The 22019-nt window shown below is 42.4% G+C and overlaps 1 protein-coding gene across 1 annotated transcript in view; it reads left to right on the forward strand.

The window, feature by feature from the left end:
• The window catches only part of LRRK2 (leucine rich repeat kinase 2), a 158744-nt gene that overhangs the window by 65110 nt on the left and 71615 nt on the right, over positions 1–22019 (forward strand). The window contains exons 20-25 of the mRNA XM_062195073.1: positions 2484–2672; positions 8303–8421; positions 9726–9795; positions 10263–10480; positions 20450–20700; positions 20977–21125. Of these exons, the coding sequence (XP_062051057.1) occupies positions 2484–2672; positions 8303–8421; positions 9726–9795; positions 10263–10480; positions 20450–20700; positions 20977–21125 (996 nt within the window). The remainder of the gene's footprint in view (positions 1–2483; positions 2673–8302; positions 8422–9725; positions 9796–10262; positions 10481–20449; positions 20701–20976; positions 21126–22019) is intronic.

The following is a 22019-nucleotide window of genomic DNA, read 5'->3' on the forward strand; positions in this document are numbered from 1 at the left end:
TTTTTTTTTTTTTGTGTGTGTCGTCTTCTATTTCTTTCTGTAATGTTTTGTAATTCTCACCATAGAGATCTTTGATGTCCTTGGTTAAGTTTATTCTAAGATATTTGATCTTTTTGTAGCTATTGTGAATGAGATTGATTTTAGAAGTTCTTTCTCAAGCATGGCTGTCTGTGTATAAAAAGGCTATTGATTTGTGTGTGTTGATTTTAAATCCTGCAACTTTACCAAACTCTTCCACGAGTTCCCATAGTCTCTTAGGGGAGTCTTTAGGATCCTCTATATATAGAATCATGTCATCTGCAAACAGGAATAGTTTCACTTCTTCCTTCCCAATTTGTATCCCTTTGATTTCTTTTTCTTGCCTAATGGCTCTGGCTAAAACTTCCAGTAGTATCCTGAATAGCAGTGTTGACACTTGGCATCCTTGTCTGGTATCAGATCTCAGTGGGAATGCTTCCAACTTTTCCCATTCAGTATCATGCTGGCATTGGGTTTGTCATAAATTGTCTTGATTGTGTTGAGTATTTTTCCTTCTATACCCAATTTGGTTAAAGTTTTCATCATGAAAGGGTGTTATATTTTATCAAATGCTTTCTCTGCATCTATTGAGATAATCATATGGTTTTTGTTCTTCAGTTTGTAAATGGGCTGTATCACATCGATTGATTTGCAAATGTTGAACCATCCCTGCATACCAGGGACAAATCCCACTTGGTCCAGGTGAATGAGCTTCTGATGTGCTATTGGATTCGATTGGCTAGTATTTTGTTGAGGAGTTTTGCATCTATGTTCATCAGGGAAATTGGTCTGTCATTCTCTTTATCTGTTGCATCTTTTTTCAGGTTTAGGAATTGAGGTGATGCTGGCTTCATAGAAGGAATTTGGGACAACTCCCTCTCAGTTGTTGTGAATAGCTTGTGAAGAATTGGAGTTTCTTCTTTAAATGTCTGGTAGAAAGCAGTGAAGCCATCTGGTCCCGGGCTTTTCTTTGTTGGGAGGGCCTTTATTACTGATTCAATTTCTGTCTTGGTTATGGATCTGTTTGGTTTTCTATGTCTTCATTGTTCAACATAGGTAGATTCTATGTGTCCAGGAATCTGTCCATTTCTTCTAGGTTTCCCAGTTTGTTGATATACAGCTCGTTTAGTAATTTCTGGTGATTATTTTCATTTACATTGTATCTGTTGTTACCTTTCCTTTTTCATCTCTGATTTTTATTGATTTAGATCTTCTCCCTCTTTTGGGGGGGGGGGCAATGGCATGTCTATTTTGTTGATTTTTTTTCAAAAAAAACAGCTCTTCATTTCAATGCTCTTTGGTGTTTTTTTGTTTCAATTTTGTTTATTCTCTAATTTTAATTATTTCTTTCCTCCTACTAATTTGGAGTTTAGTTTGTTGTTTTTCTAGGTCCTTGAGATGTACTGATAGCCCATTTATTTGTGCCTTTCCAATATGTTGATGAAGGCACAAATTGCTATAAACTTTCCACTTAACACTGCTTTTGCTGTATCCCATAAGTTTTGATATGTTGTATTGTCTTCATTCATTTCTAGAATTTTTTTGATTTCTCTTGATTTCTTCTCTGACCCACTGTTCATTAGGGAGCATGTTGTTCAGTCTCCATGTGTTTGCATATGTTCTAGAAATTCTTGAGTGTTGATTTCCAGCTTCATTCTGGTAGCATGGAATATCTTTTTCCATCCTTTTACTTTCAGTGTTTGTGTGTCTTTGTTGGTGAGGTGTGTTTCTTGTAGGCCAAAAGTAGAGATTTTGTTTTTTAGACTTATTCAGCCAGTCTGGATGTTTTAACTGAAGAGTTGAGGGCACTTATATTCAAGGTGACTATTGATAAGGAATGACTTGGCCTTCCCATTTTTCCATAAGTGTTCCTGTTGTTTACTTGATATTTCCTTAGTACTTTTCCTGAGGTTTTCTGCCTTCACCTTCTTGCCTAGTGATGACCATGTTTCTGTGTGTAGCACATCCTTAAACATCTTGTGTAAGGCTGGATGAATGGTGACAGATTTTTGAATTTCTGTTTGGGAAGGTCTTTATTTCATCTTCATTCATAAATGAGAGTTTTTCAGGGTACAGTATTCTGGGTTGACAGTACTCTCTGGTTGAGAGTGAGAAAGAGAGCACACACGAGTACTCTCCCATCCAGTGGTTAATATTCTAAATGTCCACAGCAGTCTGTACTAGGCTAGTCTAAAGCCAGGATCCGGGAACTTAATCTATGTCCCTAACATGGGTGGCAGGGACACAGCGGTTTGGCCATCACTTACTGCCTCCCAGGGTGTGTATTGACAGGAAACTGCAGCAGAAACCTTGTGATCGTTACAAGTGTTACTGCCTACTGATTATCTGGTATCACTTTTAAGGTGACTTTGGGAAAAAGAATGCAAAGTTTCTGAAGAACTTTGGTGTAACAGGTGCTTTTGTGAGCATTGGTTTCTAAGTGCTGCAGTGTCTGTCTGTTTTAGATATTGGCTCTGTACTAGCCAGAATGGTGTTGAGGCATCAGATGAAAAGTGCCGTGGAGGAGGGGGCCGCCCCAGGCAGCGAGGAGAACTTCCCTGAGGGCGTCCTGGACAAACTGGATGAGTGGACCTTCATTCCCGACTCTTCGATGGACAGTGTGTTTGGTCAGAGCGATGATCTGGACAGTGAAGGTATTTATAGGATTAAGTAGTTACTTTATCACACCTTTGCATGAATGTTGACCAGCAGGACCTGAGACGGAAACCTGATTGAATGCACTGAAAAATCTTGAGTAAAACACGTTCCTTCTCAAGAAGCAGTTATGCTTACTGAGAACACTGAAGTAGGACCTCAAGTCACTGTGACTTCAGCTTCTAGTTGCTGTGTGACTAATGGTCATTCGCCATGGAACTCTCACCAGGCTGGAACTGGGTTCTGTGTCCTGCAGGTGACAGAGTTTTCTGGCTTCGAAAGCCCTATAACCTCGTTGAGTTTTGGGGTGCCAACCTTGCCTAGCTGTGTACATGTTCTCTAAGAATTAGAGAATATGTGTTGTTGAGTGCCTGGGACCATACTCTTGTGTAATAAATGCCTAATGAAAATATGTACCTTTATTATTGTTAAAATAATAGTAACATTTCAGTAACTCACTAGAGAAAGCTTTTAAAATAAAGTAACACTACAACATATATGATGATGGTGAATTGGGCGGAGATTTAACACAATGGTGTTTGATAAACATGGGATGAGGAGCTTTTTTTATTAACAATTTGATCAAAGACTCTGGGTGATTGAATGAAGTTATTTGGGAGTCCTACAAGCAAGAATTATTCTAAAATGCTACAGCCAAAGTCCAGATACTTTAATTTTAAAAATTGTATTTATTTATTTATTTTGTTTTGCAAGGCATAGGGACAGAGTAACAGAGACAGGGTTAGCCCATCTACTGGTTCCCTCCCCAAATGCCCACAACAGCTAAGACAGGGTCAGGCTGAAGGCAGCAGCTGGGAATTCCATCTGGGTCGCCCATGAGGGTGGCAGGGTGCCATAAACTGGAGACATCACCTCTTGCCTCCCCGGGTGCGCATTATCAGGAAGGTGGAATCAGGAGCAGAGCTGAAACTGGAACCCAGGCAGTCTGATGAGGGCATCTCAAGTGGTGTCTTAACGGCTGTGCCAAATGCCCATCACTCATGTATTTTTAAAAATCAGTTTTATTGGGGTTAGCGCTGTGACATAGCAGTTAAAGCCGCCGCTGCATCCTGTAAGGGCACCGGTTTGAGACCCGGCTGCTCCATTTCCAATCCAGCTCTCTGCTAATGTGCCTGGGCCCCTGCACCCATGTTGGATACCCAGAAGAAGCTCCTGGCTTTGGATCAGCCCAGCTCCAGACATTGCGGCCATTTGTAGAGTGAACCAGTGGATGGAAGACCTCACTCTCTGCCACTGCTTCTTCCGCTGCCCCTCTGTAATTCTGCCTTTCAAATAAAGAAATAATATTTTAAAAGATAAGTTTTATTGAGATATAATTTATGCTAAGTAAAACATTCATTTTAACTCTTTTTGTGGATTTTGACAACTTGTACATTCCTGTGTGGTCTGTCAAATTTTGTAGTGTTTCTTTCATCCAAAGACAGGGCTTTGTGCCTGTTCATAGAAAAGTGCCCTTCTGCCCTTGGCCCCAACAACCATTTGTTGGCCGTCACCATTGAATCAGTTAGTGTTTTCTCCAGTTTAATCAAAATGAATGATCTAGGATGCATCCTTTTGTGTCTGACTACTTCCCGGAGAGGTTGTGCCGGGCACCAGGAGTACCTGAGCTGTGCAGTTGCTCTGTGCCCTTGTGAGCACTTGGATTGTCTGTCCCCTGGTGCAGGTGTGGTTGTAGCTCATTTGGATTTGTTGTCACTTCTTCAAGGATGAATGAGACTGAAGATACTTTGATTGTCTGAGGGGTGATTCATGTGTTTCCTTTGTAGGTTGTCCAAATGCTTTGTTGTTGATTGGTTTGCTGTCTCGTCATCATACTGTAAGGGTCCTTTGTGTATTCTAGATAGAAATTATGTTGGAGGCATTTATTGTAGGTATTTTATCTAATTGTAGCTTATTTTCTCATTTCATGAATGGAATCTTTAAACAATGAAAGTTTTAAATTTTGGCGAAGTGCAGTTTTTCTTTTGTGACTTGTTCTTTTTCTATTCCATTGAAGAAATTATTTCCTAGCCTGTACTTGTGGGTGTTTTCTTCTATGGTTCCTCTTAAAAGTGTTGAAATCTTACACATTTAGATCTATAATCCATTTTGGGTTGATTTTTGCATATGTTTTCCATAAAAATTTGGCATTTATTTTTTCTATATTTATATATATGTAACTATGGACATATATATATATATATATATTGTTTTTCTATTTATATATACCAGTGTCATTTGTTGAAAATACTAATTTTCATTAAATTTCTTTAGGGAAAAAATTCCTGAAAATTTTGTTCACTTTAATTGATAATTATAGGTTGCCGGCGCCGTGGCTCAATAGGCTAATCCTCCGCCTAGTGGCGCCGGCACACCGGGTTCTAGTCCTGGTCGGGGCACCGAGCCTGTCCCGGTTGCCCCTCTTCCAGGCCAGCTCTCTGCTGTGGCCAGGGAGTGCAGTGGAGGATGGCCCAAGTGCTTGGGCCCTGCACCCGCATGGGAGACCAGGAGAAGCACCTGGCTCCTGCCTTCAGATCAGTGCGGTGCACCGGCCGCAGCTCGCCGGCCACGGCGGCCATTGGAGGGTGAACCAATGGCAAAAGGAAGACCTTTGTCTCTGTCTCTCTGTCTCACTGTCCACTCTGCCTGTCAAAAAATAAAAATAAAAAACAAAAAAAAAAGATAATTATAGGTTTAGTTCTATTTTTGGCATTATTTATTCTGTGCCATAGGATCATATTTTCATTGTGAAGCCAGGGCCATACTATCTTGTTTATGCCAGGTGAATAGCAGGTCTTGAAATCAGTAGTATGAGGTCTTTGATATTCTTCTTCAAAGTTCTTGTCACTATTATGGGTTTTCTGTGTTCTCATGTACGCTTTAAATCGACTAATTTTATGCTGAGGTTTTTATTAGAATTACCAATATAGATTTAATACAGAATTAGTTTACAAATAAAATATGTATCTAAATATATGTCTAATGTATTAAAATTTATATTGATTAAATATATAAATAAATTTTTAGGGATTTGACAATAGTATGAGTTTTTTAACATATAAATGCAGTATATATTTCCATGAATTTGTCTTTGCAAATTTCTCTTAGCAGTGCTGTTCATTACATATTTTCTCATACTGTTGTGTTGTGTGATTTTGTGTCCCTGCCACACACATGGAAGAGACCTGGAGTGAGTACCTGGCTCCTGGATATGGCCTGGCTCAGCCCTGGCTGTTGCAGGCATTGGGGAGTAACCCAGAGGATAGGAGATCTCTCTCTAACTTTCAAATGATTAAAATTAAATTTTTAAAAGGAAAAATATATGAATGAGTGAAATGAAAAATAAATGTGAAAGGTAGACCAATAAAGGTTTAAAAAATGTGGTTGGCTTTTCTATTAGTTTTGCATTTTATATTAGTTTCTGTTAGTTTTGCATTCTATTAGTTTTGCTAAACTCATGTATATAGTGTATATATATATACACTATACACTATATATATATATATATATACATACACTACATTCTTTTTATAATATTCTTGTATTCAAATATATTTTAAAGATTTATTTATTTGGGCCGGTGCTGCAGCTCACTAGGCTAATCCTTTGCCTTGCGGCGCCAGCACCCCGGGTTCTTGTCCTGGTCGGAGCGCCGGATTCTGTCCCAGTTGCCCCTCTTCCAGGCCAGCTCTCTGCTGTGGCCCAGGAAGGCAGTGGAGGATGGCCCAAGTGCTTGGGCCCTGCACCCGCATGGGAGACCAGGAGGAAGCACCTGGTTCCTGGCTTCGGATCAGCGCGGTGCGCCGGCTGCAGTGTGCCGGCCGCGGCAGCCAAGGAGAGTGAACCAACAGCAAAGGAAGACCTTTCTCCCTGTCTCTCTCTCTCACTATCCACTATGCCTGTCAAAAAAAAAAAAAGATTTATTTATTTGAAAGGCAGAGTTACATAGAGGCAGAGGCAGAGAGAGAGAGGTCTTCTATTCGCTGGTTCGTTCCCCAAATGAACGCAACAGCGGTCAATATTATAACTAATGTTTATAAGATACATAGAATAAAGTTCTAGATTATTAGATTTCTTAATCATAAAAATAATTTAAAATATAGAATTAATTAAATTTTATTAAATATTAATGAATCAGGAAGGAGTTGTTTGTGTCAAAACTTATCTTGAATTTTATCAGGTTTTTTTTTTTTTTTTTGACAGAGTGGACAGTGAGAGAGAGACAGAGAGAAAGGTCTTCCTTTTGCCGTTGGTTCACCCTCCAATGGCCGCCGCGGTAGGCGCGCTGCAGCCTGCACACCGCGCTGATCCGATGGCAGGAGCCAGGTGCTTCTCCTGGTCTCCCATGGGGTGCAGGGCCCAAGGACTTGGGCCATCCTCCACTGCACTCCCGGGCCACAGCAGAGAGCTGGCCTGGAAGAGGGGCAACCGGGACAGGCTCGGTGCCCCGACCAGGACTAGAACCCGGTGTGCTGGCGCCGCAAGGCGGAGGATTAGCCTGTTGAGCCACGGCGCCGGCCTTATCAGGTTATTTTTTTAAATGTTGATTTTATAATTTGTTTTTTACACTGAAAATAAATTCTCTGAATTTCAGAATAAACACTGGTATAATTTTAAATCTTACTAATTTTTGTCAGAAATACTTCTGTATTCTTTAGCCTTAATAATGTGAGTTTTTGGTCCAGGATTGTGGCACAGTGGGTAAAGCCCCCACTTGCAACTTCAGCATCCCATATGGGTACCTGTTTGTGTCCCGGCTGCTCCATTTTTGATACTGCTCCCTGCTAATGGCATGGGAAACCAAGTGGCCCAAATGCTTGGGCCCCTGTACTCCAGTGGGAGACCTCGAAGAAACCCCTGGTTTCAGGCTTCAGCCTGGCCCACTGCAGGCCATTGCCACTCTTTGGGGAGTGAACTAGTGGATGGAAGACCTCTGTCTTACCTGTTTTTCCCTTTGTCTCTATAACTTTCAAATAAATAAATAAATCTTTAAAAAATGGGAGTTTTAAAATCTTTACTTTCTTGAAAGTTGTTGTATTTCAGATTCATTCTCTTCCCTTCACTCATAAAACAGTTGTTGCCAACTCATGTTTGTTTCCATGTTGGTCCATAAGAGAAACCAGGGCATGAGGAAATGAAATAGAGACATACCCAGCACTGTGGAATGTTTTGGTAATTTCAAGTATGATTCCGGTATTTAAAGTGAGATTTGGGAGATTTGTAAGAAAATCCCAGAGAAACAGAAAGGAGAAGCACTGGTCAGATTGCACTGTGCTCCCTGTGCAGATGGGCTACAGCAGGTGCACCCGTTTAGTTTTCCCACCGGCCAGTGAGCTGTTCTGAGGCATAGATTTATTTTTTCCTGCTAATCATTATCCAGCACTTATTCACTGTCTAGTCAGTGATGCCTGTTCTCTACATACATAGGGATGAAGAGAGATGTACTCCAGTTTTAAAAAGGAAAAGCCAGCATAGTTTATCATTTCCATTTTAAAGATGTTACAAAGGGAATGGACTGTGAAATTTCTCTTAACGAAAACATGCAGCATTCCGTGCTTGAACTGCAGCATTAGCACCTAATAGAGTCCGCTTGTCTTACTCGTCTTCTTGTCATCTTATTTCAAAATAGGAAGTGAAGGCTCATTTCTTTTGAGAAAGAAATCAAGTTCAATTGGTGTAGGAGAGTTTTACCGGGATCCTGTATTACAGCGCTGCTCCCCAAATCTGCCAAGACATTCCAATTCACTGGTAAGTCAAATTGTGATTGTGTATCGTGGATCACATTCTCTTGACAACTCATACTTGTGCCTAAGGTGGGAGTGACAAGGATGTGAAAATTCTATGCAGCCTATGTACAAAAATGTTAGTCATTAGTCATGTTAAGTTCACACTTAGAGACTTTTTAGCTTGTAGAGTATGAGTTTGTTGGGGTATCAATGTACTGAGTAGGCACATGTCAGAATGGTTTTACTCTCCTTTCTTTTATCTAATTTTAAATAATTATTGCAAAGACAGAGGGAGCAAGCACCGTCTCCCTTTTGCTGATTGACTCACTGTATGCTGCAGCCCTGGGGGTGGGCGGGGTCTGCTGTATGAGTGGCGGGGACCCAGCTCCTTGTTATCAGTGCTTTCTCCCAGAGTCTGCCTTGTAGCAAGGTGGGATCCAGAGTGTAGCCTGGACTCGAACCCAAGCATTCAGACATGGGAGCAGTTGTCTGAGCTGGTGTCTTCACCAATACACAAGATGCACCCTTCCCTCTGAGCTCCTTGTCTGCGGAGCCCAGGCTAGGCCATCTTATGTGTTTATGTGGCTTGACCCATGAGTAGACAGGAATCCTTTAGTGATTTCTAAGGACTGAAGACACTGAGCAGGATGGAGTGCGTGATGTCACTGCTCATCAAACCATGTAGCTTTCGTACACTGAGCATCAGTTTTTTAGAAGCCATTGTTGCAACTTCCCCCATGGTTACCAGCTGTGGAGGAACCACGTGACTCAGTTTATGGGAGGAGTTGGGTCATCCTGGCTGGGGTGGTGGGGAACCGCTGTCTGTTCAGGCTCCTGTGGAAAGGTCACACTGATGTTAGCCTGTGTGCTGATTTTGGCCATCATTTGCCACTGAAAACAGGAGGGTTGTTTTGTGTTAACTCGAGCTCCCAAGATGACTGGCTGTGGCTGAGTAGGTCCGGCGAGGCCTCTGTCTGCACTGCGTGTGGCTGGAATTTACCCAGACAGCTCAGGTTGGGAGAATGGTGACCAATGAGAGGAGCTGCGCCCAGACAGCTTCTGTTTTGACTCCACCTTTCAGTTTCCTTACACTTAAGCTAAAGAAGGAAAAGTGGATGTTTCCTGAGGTCGTTTTGAAACTATAATGGATTTGTAAAATCTTTTCTCTTTGTGATTGGGCTGTTCATTTGTATTTGCCTGTTTTGACTTCATAATTTTGAATACTACTTATTTCCATTACAGTTTTCTGGTTGTTTCTATCTAAAAATATTCTTTTCCCAATAAAATGACAGCAGCTTTCTTACTGCATCACTACCTGTTTACTAGGGACCTGTTTTTGATCAGGAAGATTTACGGAGGCAAAAAAGGAAAATTCTGTCATCAGATGACTCACTGAGTAAGTATTGCAGAGTTATCCTCTGCAAGTCGGTGTTTTGGGCAGAAGACAGTGATTGTTCAAATTACTTTGATACCGATTTCATCTTATGTAACTTTTCCATCTGTTTAGCTAGTGACTCCACAGGCTACAAAAAAATGAGATTCAGTTATAGGTTAAACACGGACCTTTTATACATGCCAGCAGGCATTTTTATCTTCCCTGTGAATTGTCTAAGCTGCAGGTAGTACGTCCATCAGTGCCTCTCTTTTGCCTTATATTCTTGATTGTTGTTATTTTCCATTGCACCAGCCAATTCAATTTTTTAAATTTATTACACATTTATGATGCTAGATGCGTGCCCCCAAATGCATTTTCTACTGAAGCTCCAGTGCATAGAGGAGAGATTGCCACCAGGAGGTTTTCAGGATACCTTGACTTAATGGATTCAAGTCCTTTGCTCACATTTCTGCTGTTTCTTGATAAAGGGTCGACCAAGCTGCAGTCCCACGCGAGGCATTCAGACAGCGTGTCCTCCCTGGCTTCGGAGAGGGAGTACATCACCTCCTTAGACCTTTCAGCGAATGAACTCAGGGAGGTCGACGCCCTGAGCCACAGGGGCTGCCTGAGTGGCCACTTGGAGCACCTGGAGAGGCTGGAGCTGCAGCAGAACGCGCTGGTCAGCTTCCCACAGCCGCTCTGCGAGGTACGCCCCCAGCCGGACTCCCAGTGCTGGAGGAGCCCGGCACCATCAAGTCTTGCAGTCTCTTCTGTGTCATTGCACAGGACGCCCCCTGTTCTTCTGCTGTCCACGTGGCTACAGTCTGGGTAGTGTGCAGAGACCCCTTTGAGAGCAAGCAGTGGAGACAGAGACTGGGTTAAAATAGAATTCTAGGTTCTGTCTTGGTAACACAGGGAATGTGTCAACAGCTGTCAGGGCTGCCTGCTGATGGTTCCATATAGTCAGTTCGAGTCCAGATAACTGAAGCTGTTTAAAGTATTTTAGGTAGACGAGAGCTTGACCTGGTTTGGTAGTAGCCGTGTGACCATGGGAACTGCTGTCCGCCTGTTCTGAGCCTTCATTTCCTCCACTGTAAATTCAGAGGCTCAGCTAACTGATCATGATGACTGTGTTTTAAAGATTTACTTATTTATTTGAAAGACTCAGTTACAGGAGAAAGGGAGAGAGAAAGAGACAGAGTTTGCATCTACTGGTTCACTCCCCAAATGGCCATAACAACCAGGACTGGACCAGGCCCAACTCGGGAGCCGGGAGCTTCGTCCGGGTCTCCCATGTGGGTTCGGGGCCCAGGTACCTAGGTCATCTTTCTTTTTCTTTTTTTTTTTTTTTTTTTTTTTTTTTTTCTCTTTGTATACAGAAGATCAGCTTAGTATATATTAGGTAAAGTTTTCAACATTTTGCCCATATAGCACTACAAAGTGAAAAAAACTACCATTGGATTACTAATTATAGCATCAAATAGCAATGTACAGCACATTAAAGACAGAGAACCCACATGATTTTTTTTTTTCAAATTAATTAACTTTCTATGCCATTTCCCCTTCAATACCAGGTTGTTATTTTTTTTTTTTTCATTTCCAATTCTCTTTATATACAGAGGATCACTTCAGTATATCATTAGTAAAGAGCTCATCAGTTTGTGCCCACACAGAAACGCAAAGTATAAGGATAAAGTATTACATTCTATACCTAGAGTCAGGACCTAAGCTGATCAGGTCATTGTTTCTTATAGTGTCCATTTCATTTCCGTAGGTTTCCCCTTTGGTGCTCAGTTAGTTGTCGCCGATCAGGGAAAAGAAATGATATTTGTCTCTTTGGGACTGGCTTAATTCACTCAGTATGATGTTTTCCAGATCCCTCCATCTTGTTTCAAATGACTGGGTTTCATTGTTCCTTACTGCTGTATAGTATTCTATGGAGTACATGTCCCATAATTTCTTTATCCAGTCTACTGTTGATGGGCATTTGGGTTGGTTCCAGGTCTTAGCTATTGTGAATTGAGCTGCAATAAACATTAATGTGCAGATGGCTTTTTTATTAGCCAAATTAATTTCCTTTGGGTAAATTCCAAGGAGTGGGATGGCTGGGTTGTATGGTAGGGTTATGTTCAGGTTTCTGAGGAATCTCCAGACTGACTTCCATAATGGCTTAACCAGTTTGCATTCCCACCAACAGTGGGTTAGTGTCCCTTTTTCCCCACATCCTCTCCAGCATCTATTGTTGGTAGATTTCTGGATGTGAGCCATTCTCACCGGGGTGAGGTGAAACCTCATTGTGGTTTTGATTTGCATTTCTCTGATTGCTAGTGATCTTGAACATTTTTTCATGTGTCTGTTGGCCATTTGGATTTCTTCTTTTGAAAAGTGTCTATTGAGGTCCTTGGCCCATCTCTTCAGTGGGTTGTTTGTTCTGTTGTTGTGGAATTTCTTGATTTCTTTGTAGATTCTGGTTATCAACCCTTTATCTGTAGTATAGTTTGCAAATATTTTCTCCCATTCTGTCGGTTGCCTCTTCACTTTCCTGATTATTTCTTTCGAAGTACAGAAACTTCTCAATTTGATGCAATCCCAAATGTTAATTTTGGTTTTGACTGCCTGTGCTCCTGGGGTCTTTTCCAAAAAGTCTTTGCCTGTACCTATATCTTGCAGGGTTTCTCCAATGCTCTCTAATAATTTGATGGTTTCGGGCCGTAGATTTAAGTCTTTAATCCACGTTGAGTGAATTTTTGTGTAAGGTGAAAGGTATGGGTCTTGCTTTAAGCTTCTGCATATGGAAATCCAGTTTTCCCAGCACCATTTATTGAATAGACTGTCCTTATTCCAGGGATTAGTTTTGGATCTTTGATCAAATATAAGTTGGCTGTAGATGTTTGGATTGATTTCTGGTGTTTCTATTCTGTTCCATTGGTCTATCCATCTGTTTCTGTACCAGTACCATGCTGTTTTGATAACAACTGCCCTGTAGTATGTCCTAAAATCAGGTATTGTGATGCCTCCGGCTTTGTTTTTGTTGTACAAGATTGCTTTGGCTATTCGAGGTCTTCCGTGTCTCCATATGAATTTCAGTATCATTTTTTCCAGATCTGAGAAGAATGTCTTCGGTATCTTGATTGGTATTGCATTGAATGTATAAATTGCTTTTGGGAGAATAGACATTTTGATGATATTGATTCTTCCAATCCATGAGCATGGAAGATTTCTCCATTTTTTGGTATCCTCTTCTATTTCTTTCTTTAAGGTTTTGTAGTTTTCATCATAGAGTTCTTTAACGTCCTTGGTTAAGTTTATTCCAAGGTATTTGATTGTTTTTGTGGCTATTGTGAATGGGATTGATTTTAGAAGTTCTTCCTCAGCCTTGGCATTGCCTGTGTATACAAAGGCTGTTGATTTTTGTGGATTGATTTTATATCCTGCTACTTTGCCAAACTCTTCGATGAGTTCCAATAGTCTCTTAGTAGAGTTCTTTGGGTCCCCTAAATAAAGAATCATATCATCTGCAAAGAGGGATAGTTTGAGTTCTTCCTTCCCGATTTGTATCCCTTTAATTTCTTTTTCTTGCCTAATAGCTCTAGCTAAAACTTCCAGAACTATATTGAATAGCAGTGGTGAGAGTGGGCATCCCTGTCTGGTACCAGATCTCAGCGGAAATGCTTCCAACTTTTCCCCATTCAATAGGATGTTGGCCGTGGGTTTTTCATATATTGCTTTGATTGTATTGAGGAATGTTCCTTCCATACCCAGTTTGCTTAGAGTTTTCATCATGAAAGGGTGTTGTATTTTATCAAATGCTTTCTCTGCGTCTATTGAGAGAATCATATGGTTTTTCTTCTGCAGTCTGTTAATGTGGTGTATTACGTTGATTGTTTTGCGGACGTTGAACCATCCTTGCATACCAGGGATAAATCCCACTTGGTCTGGGTGGATGATCTTTCTGATGTGTTGTTGCATTCTATTGGCCAGAATTTTATTGAGGATTTTTGCATCTATGTTCATCAGGGATATTGGTCTGTAATTCTCTTTCAATGCTGCATCTTTTTCCGGCTTAGGAATTAAGGTGATGCTGGCTTCATAGAAAGAATTTGGGAGAATTCCTTCTTTTTCGATTGCTCTGAATAGTTTGAGAAGCATTGGAGTTAGTTCTTCTCTAAATGTCTGGTAGAACTCAGCGGTGAATCCATCTGGTCCTGGGCTTTTCTTTGTTGGGAGGGCCTTTATTACTGTTTCTATTTCTGTGTCAGTTATGGGTCTGTTTAGGTTTCCTTTGTCTTCCTGGCTCAATTTAGGTAGGTTGTATGTGTCCAAGAATCTGTCCATTTCTGATAGATTTCCCTGTTTGCTGGCATACAAGTCCTTGTAGTAATTTCTGATGATTCTTTTTATTTCTGTTGTGTCTGTTGTTATGTTTCCTTTTTCATCTCTGATCCTATTGATTTGGGTCTTTTCTCTTCTTTTTTTAGTGAGTTGGGCCAATGGGGTGTCAATTTTGTTTATTTTTTCAAAAAACCAGCTCCTCGTTTGGCTGATTTTTTGTAATGTTTTTTTGGATTCAATCTTGTTGATTTCTTCTTTGATTTTAATTATTTCCCTTCTTCTACTGGGTTTGGGTTTGGTTTGCTGCAGATTTTCTAGATCCTTGAGATGACTTGAAAGCTCTTCTATTTGGTGCCTCTCCAATTTCTTGATGTAGGCACCTATTGATATAAACTTTCCTCTTAACACTGCTTTTGTTGTATCCCATAGGTTTTGGTATGTTGTGGTGTTATCCTCATTTACTTCCAGAAAATTTTTAATATCTCTTTTAATTTCTTCTATGACCCATTGTTCATTCAGGAGCATGTTGTTCAATCTCCATGTGTTTGCACGTGCTCTGGGGATTCCCGAGTTGCTAATTTCCAATTTGATTCCTTTGTGGTCTGAGAAGCTGCATGGTATGATTCTAATTCTTTTGAATTTGCTGAGACTTGCTTTATGGCCTAGTATGTGGTCAATCCTAGAGAAGGTTCCATATACTGCTGAGAAGAATGTAAAGTCCTTAGATGTAGGATGAAATGTTCTGTAGATATCTGTTAGATCCATTTGAGCTATAGTGTCATTTAAATCTGCTGTCTCCTTGTTGATCTTCTGTCCTGATGATCTGTCTATCTCTGAGAGTGGAGTATTGAAGTCCCCCAGTACTATTGTATTGGGGTCTAAGTCTCCCTTTAAGTCCCTTAACAAGTCTTTTAAATAAGCTGGTGCCCTGTGATTCGGTGCATATACATTGATAATTGTTATATCTTCCTGTTGAATGGATCCCTTAATCATTAAATAGTGTCCCTCTTTGTCTCTCCTGACAGTTTTTATGGTAAAGTTTATGTTGTCCGATATTAAGATGGCTACACCTGCTCTTTTTTCATTTCTGTTGGCATGGTATATCTTTTTCCAGCCTTTCACTTTCAGTCTGTATGGATCATTGTTGGAAAGATGAGTTTCTTGTAAGCAGCAAAAAGATGGGTTTTGTTCCTTAACCCAATCCGCCAATCGGTGTCTTTTAACTGGACAGTTCAAGCCATTAACATTCAATGTTACTATTGAGAAGGAGTAACTTTGCCCTGCCATTTACCAAAGATATTTTCTGATATCTGGTTTGAGATTCCTGTGTTCTTTTGTTGTGAGGTTTCCTTCCTTTACCTTCCTTCATATTGGCTACTGTGTTTCTGTGTTTCTGTATGTAACACATCTTTAAGCATCTTTTGCAGGGCTGGACGAGTGGCGACAAATTCTTTCAGTTTCTGTTTGCTGTGAAAGGTCTTTATTTCACCTTCATTCACAAATGAGAGCTTTGCAGGATGTAATATTCTGGGCTGGCAGTTTTTCTCTCTTAGTACCTGGGCTATATCTTGCCATTCTCTCCTGGCTTGTAGGGTTTCTGATGAGAAGTCAGCTGTAAGTCTAATTGGGGATCCTCTGAGAGTAATCTGGCGTTTCTCTCTTGCACATTTTAGGATCTTTTCTTTGTGTTTCACTGTGGTGAATTTGATTATGACGTGACGTGGTGAGGTTCTCTTTTGATCATGTTTATTAGGGGTTCTATGAGCTTCCTGTACTAGGATGCCTCTGTCTTTCTCCAAACCTGGGAAATTTTCTGCTAGTATCTCACTAAAAAGGCCTTCTAATCCTTTCTCCCTTTCCATGCCTTCAGGAACTCCTAGAACCCGAATGTTGGGTTTTTTAATAGTATCCTGTAGATTCCTGACAGTGTTTTTTAGATTTCTGATTTCTTCTTCTTTTCTTTGATTTGCCTGTTTCCTTTCCTGTTCTCTGTCTTCTAATTCCGATATTCTCTCTTCTGCTTCACCCATTCTGTTTTTAAGGCTCTCTAGTGTGTTTGCCATTTGATCCATTGAGTTCTTCATTTCATTGAGGTTTTTTGTCAGTATCTCAATTTTATGTTCTACTAGTTTTTTCATTTCATTTTGATTTCTCCTTAATATTTCATTTTCACGGGAGAGATTTTCTATCTTGTCCATTAAGGATTTCTGTAGTTCAAGAATTTGTTTTTGAGAATTTCTTAATGTTCCTATCACTTTTTTGAGATCTGCTTCTTGTATTTCCTCTATCTCTTCATCTTCATAATCTTGCTTTGGCGTGTCTTTCTCCTTTGGGGGCGTCATAGTGTCTTCCTTGCTTTTGTTACCTCGGCTTCTATGTTTATTGTTTGGCATGTTGGAGATAATTTATGTTTTTTTTTTTTTTTTTTTTTTTTTTTGACTCAGTTGGGAGTGGAGTTGAGGGTAGTTGAAATCTGGCCTCTGTGAGTATTCGTTTGATCTACCTCTGGGACCACACCAAGAGTTTATTCAGCCCTCAATGTGTTCTCCAGTTTTGCTAAAGTTATTGAGTTTGGCTGCACTTTAGATATGTAAGATCGCAGTGCTCTTTGTTTTGCTTGTTGAGTGAAGGGTGAGGCCTCTGTTTCCCTCCCCCCTCAATGTCTTGGGTTTCTGAGGTCTTACCCTCCTCCGTTGGTTCCCGCGCTGGTGAGATTCTGTCACACGGCTCCCGCCGCACTCGGCTCCGCTTCCGCCGCACTCGGCTGGCCCCCGCCGCACTCGGCTCCGCTTCCGCCGCACTCGGCTGGCCCCCGCCGCACTCGGCTCCGCTTCCGCCGCACACGGCTGGCCCCCGCCGCACTCGGCTCCGCTTCCGCCGCACACGGCTGGCCCCCGCCGCACTCGGCTCCGCTTCCGCCGCACACGGCTGGCCCCCGCCGCACTCGGCTCCGCTTCCGCCGCACACGGCTGGCCCCCGCCGCACTCGGCTCCGCTTCCGCCGCACACGGCTGGCCCCCGCCGCACTCGGCTCCGCTTCCGCCGCACACGGCTGGCCCCCGCCGCACTCGGCTCCGCTTCCGCCGCACACGGCTGGCCCCCGCCGCACTCGGCTCCGCTTCCGCCGCACACGGCTGGCCCCCGCCGCACTCGGCTCCGCTTCCGCCGCACACGGCTGGCCCCCGCCGCACTCGGCTCCGCTTCCGCCGCACACCTAGGTCATCTTTCACTGCTTTCCCAGATATATTAGCAGTGAACTTGATTGGAAGTCATACAACCAGTATTGGAATGGCGACACTGCAGGTGGTGGCTTAATCCGCTGTGACAAAACACTGGCCCTGATCATGATGACTTTTTTCGGGGAGAGGGATTAAAATTGTGTGTAGCTTGGAGTGGGCATTTATCCTGGAGGTTAAGATGCTCGTGTGCTGTGTCGTAATGCCAGGGTGCAGTATCCAGCTCTGGCTCCTGACTTCAGCTTCCTGCTAACGTAGACCCTGGAAGGCAGCGATCATGGCTCAGGTGATGGGATTGCTGCCACCCGGATAGGAGATCTGCACGGAGTTCTCAGTCCCTGGCTTCAGCCTGTTTGTTGTTTGCATTTACGGGAATCAGCCAACAGAGAGAAACAGTGCATGTGTGTGAATAAATAAAATAAAAAGTTATATGTAACTTAGGAATTAATTGTTTGCTCAAACTTCTAATCTTGTGAGAATTAAAGTATAGCAGTTTGTTGATAGCACAGTCCTCTGAATATTGACTTTCTCTTCTTTGTATTATGGACCAGAAGTTTTCAAAGCCAAAGATGATACAGCAAATTAAATTAATACATTTAAATTACTAAGCTGATTTCTTGGATTGAATTGCAAAGTTTATTAAAGAATAATACCGGTCTTTTTAAAAGGAATCTTACTGCAAATGCATTTCTCTTTCTTGTTTTATTTTTATTTACTTGTTTTTGTTTTATTTTGAAGGAAGATACATAGGGAGACACACACACACACACAAACACAGAGTGAGGGAGCGACAGAGTATTAGCGAGTGAGCCAGCTTTTAGGCAGTGATTCGATCTCCAGGGCCTGGGCCAGAGCCAAAGCCAGGAGCCAGGAACTCGGCCTGGGTCTTCTCGCTGAGAATGAGGGATTCAAGTACGTGAGCCATCACCTGCTCCCTCGAGGTACACATTAGCAGGAAGCTGGAATCTGGAGTGGAGCCAGAATTTGATCCCAGACACTCCAATATAGGATGGAGCTTTCCCAAGCTTTGAGATGTTTTCGAAGCAGTGTTGCGTGAGCTTTGAGTATATTCCCTGGAAGTTTATATTTATCTCCACGCACATCTGAAAGGCATTTTTTGTCTCTTCTTTGCCTCTTTGCCTGCTAAATCCTTCCCATTCCCCAGGTGCCAGGTGAAAGTTCACTGTGTTGCCCTCTGCTTCTTTGCTCTTTCATCCTTCCAATCGGGCTGGCTACCCGCTGGGGTTACACATCCCCTGCGGTGCCCTTGGCTCCCAAAGTCTGACTTCCTGTGTGTTGTCCTCACTAGACTCTGAGTTCTGTGAGGACAGAGGTTGCTGTGGGCTTGTTCTTGCCTGTGCCGAGCGCCTGGTGATGCGCAGTGGACAGTTGCTGGTTACACAGAGCTGTGGTAGATGCCTCGTGCATTATTAGAGGCGCTGTAGCCCTTTGCTGGATGCCTGTTGAGCTCATTTGTGGAGCGATGAGTGGCTGACACTTGTACGCCTTCAGTAAGTATTGTTCATCGGGTAAGTAGAAGCATATCAGAACCCAGCCTAGCTACACAGAACTCAGGGCCTGGCAGAGCGAGTGACCTTAGGGTGTCCTCTGCTCCCAGCTTCTCTTAGAGCAGTGTCACAAGGACACCGCCTGGTGGTGTGTTTTCGTTACTGTCTGAAGAGTCTTTTTGTAAGAAAGTGCCCAGGTTCAGCTTTGAGAATAAACAATCTTGCAACGTTTGCTTCTGAATGAGCTGGTAGGATCTGGAAGAAGCCTCTGGGATTATTGTGAGGATAAATATGTTGGAGGCCAGCGCCACAGCTCACTGGGCTAATCCTCCGCCTGCGGCACCGGCATCCCAGGTTTTAGTCCTGGTCGGGACACCGGATTCTGTCCCGGTTGCTCCTCTTCCAGTCCAGCTCTCTGCTGTGGCCCGGGAAGGCAGTGGAGGATGGCCCACGTGCTTGGGCCCTGCACCCGATGGGAGAACAGAAGAAGCACCTGGCTCCTGGCTTCGGATTGGCGTAATGCGCAGGCTGCAGCGCGCCAGCCGCAGTGGCCATTTGCGGGGTGAACCAACGAAAGGAAGACCTTTCTCTCTGTCTCTCACTGTCTAACTCTGGCCTGTCCAAAAAAAAATGTTGTTGTGTAAAGAGGAGCACAGAGATGTGATTGTACTTGACATTTTAGTCCTTTAGTAGTAATCAATACCTATGATTGGAAAAATCGATACAGTATTTACAGTGCTGTTATCCTCGTAAAGTTAGAAAGTACTTAGTAGAGATTTGAACCAAAAAAATTCCACAAAAGAGGAAATTCTAAAAATGAAACATACATTATCTGTGGCTGTTCTTATTAATTTTTTATGTTAAAATGTATAGTAGGGGCTAATGTTGATTTACGGCAGGTTGAGCTGCTGCTTGGGACACCCTCATCCCATGTTGTAATGCCCAGCAAGTCCTGCCTCTTCCACTTCTAATCCAGCTCCCTGCTAAGGCACCTGGGAGGCAGCAGATGATGGCCCAGGACCTTGGGCCCCTGCCACCCATGTGAGAGACCCGGATGGAGCTCTTTGCTTTGCCTTGCCGAGCCCCAGCTATGGCAAACATAAGGGGAGTAAACAGTGGGATGGAAGATCTCTGTTCATTGGTCTCTCCCTTTCTCTCTACGACTCTGCTTTTCAAATAAATGAACACATCTTTCAGGAAAAAAAAAAGTACAATTTCTAAAGGCAAGTATTTAGTAAAACGTATTCCCAGGACTGTACTACTTGTTCACCAAGTAATTAGTTCAAATATGTCAAGGCCTTTTTGAACAAGTATTTGTTCTAAATACTGCTTGTAATTTGCTCTTTGCAGACATAATTTACAAAAAAGGTGAATTAAACTCTAACTGCTGTTTTTGTGAACCTGCTTTTGACAGGCTACCTCTTGGGTTTTTCTTGGTCTTACCGTGTTAGGAGAGGTGGCTGGGCCAGTCAGTGTCCTGAACTTCTTGTGTGGGTTGTGTTTTCAGCTTTTCAGAGGATTCTTGATGGGTATAGCTACCAGGCTAACCTTAAGTTTCTCAGCTGCTTCATTTTAGAACTTTGAAACACTGTCTTTGCAGGTCCTGAAGTGTTTGACACATTTGGACTTGCACAGTAATAAATTTACATCATTTCCCTCTTACTTGTTGAAAATGAACTGCATTGCCAACCTCGATGTCTCTCGCAATGACATTGGGCCCTCTGTCATCTTGGATCCCGCGGTGAGGTGTCTGACCCTGCGGCAGCTGAATCTGTCATATAACCAGCTGTCTGCTATCCCTGAGAGCCTCGCAGAGGTGGCTGAGAAACTGGAGCAGCTCCTTCTAGAAGGGTAAGGAGGGAGTTCATTAAAGACCAAAGGGTTGCATTGCATTCAGCTTTCGAGGGTTGAAAAAAATAGGCTGACATTTCTGTAGTCATGAGTTTTAAACAAAAATATAATGGAAGGCTGAGGAAAAATGTATTGCAGCTTCTACCAGTTTACTTAAATGTTCACATTAATTTCAAAATGAATAAACCTGCTTAGGTACATCTTTGAAGATAGATTTTTTTTTTTAAAGCATGTGAAGTGTGCAATTTAACCCTCATTTCTGTTTCTTACTACTAGGAATAAAATATCAGGCAGATGCTCTCCCTTGAGCCTGAAGGAGCTGAAGACCTTAAACCTTAGTAAAAACCACATTTCATCCCTGCCAGAGAACTTTCTGGAAGCCTGTCCTAAAGTGGAGAGTTTCAGCGCCAGGATGAATTTTCTTGGTAAGCATTCGGTGTGTTGTGTTGTGTACTGGCCTGGGTGTTGCAGGGAGTGGGGTTGTGTGTACGCACAGGAGGAGAGGATTGGAAGGGGAATTTCTGTTAACCTGTTACACTGGGGTTTCCAAAATACATTTAGTGTGTTGGAAAAATAAGGGATGAGCCCCTTAGCTAGGAACAGACATGGAAGAACGCATATTGCAGAGTGAGAGGAGCCCATCTGGAGAGGCCACGTGCTGTTGGATCCCAAATGCTGGACAATCTGAGGATGACCAAGTGTGGGGCAGTGAGATCAGTGACTGCCAGGGTTAGGGGCAGGGCAGGATGAATGGACAGAGGATTTCTAGGGCTGTGGTACTATTCCCTGCGATTCTGTCTTGGTAGATGAGGGTCATCATATATTTGTCCAAATCCCACAAACGTAGAACACAGACGGTCACCCTGATAAGAACAGGGGGCTTGGGGTGATCATGATGTGTCAGTATTGGCTCTTTGGTTATTAATGAATGGGCACATTGTTAGTCTCAGGGGAATGTGTGGGGAGCTGGTGTTCAGAGAATGGAGCTCCCTGTGCTCTCTGCCCACTTGTCCTGTACATTTAAACCTACTTTAAAAAATAAGTCTGTGATTAAAAAATCATTGCTATGATCACAGGTTAAAAGAACAGTTAGGCCATCTTCAAATAGTACTCAGACTGTAATTCATTTTAGTTTATCCAACTAAGATTATTCACATAGGTGCCTGAGGAGGGGGCATCCCTGTATTGGGATAGTGAGTTTCACATTGAAGTTTTATCAGCATTTCTTTAAATTGTATTTACTGTTGCGATTTATATAAAAAATTATAAATTTAACAGTGGTCAAATTTCTGAAGCTTGTGTGTATCCGTTCATCTGCT

This window comes from Lepus europaeus, chromosome 6 (assembly GCF_033115175.1).
Source record: "Lepus europaeus isolate LE1 chromosome 6, mLepTim1.pri, whole genome shotgun sequence".
Lineage (NCBI taxonomy): Eukaryota > Metazoa > Chordata > Mammalia > Lagomorpha > Leporidae > Lepus > Lepus europaeus.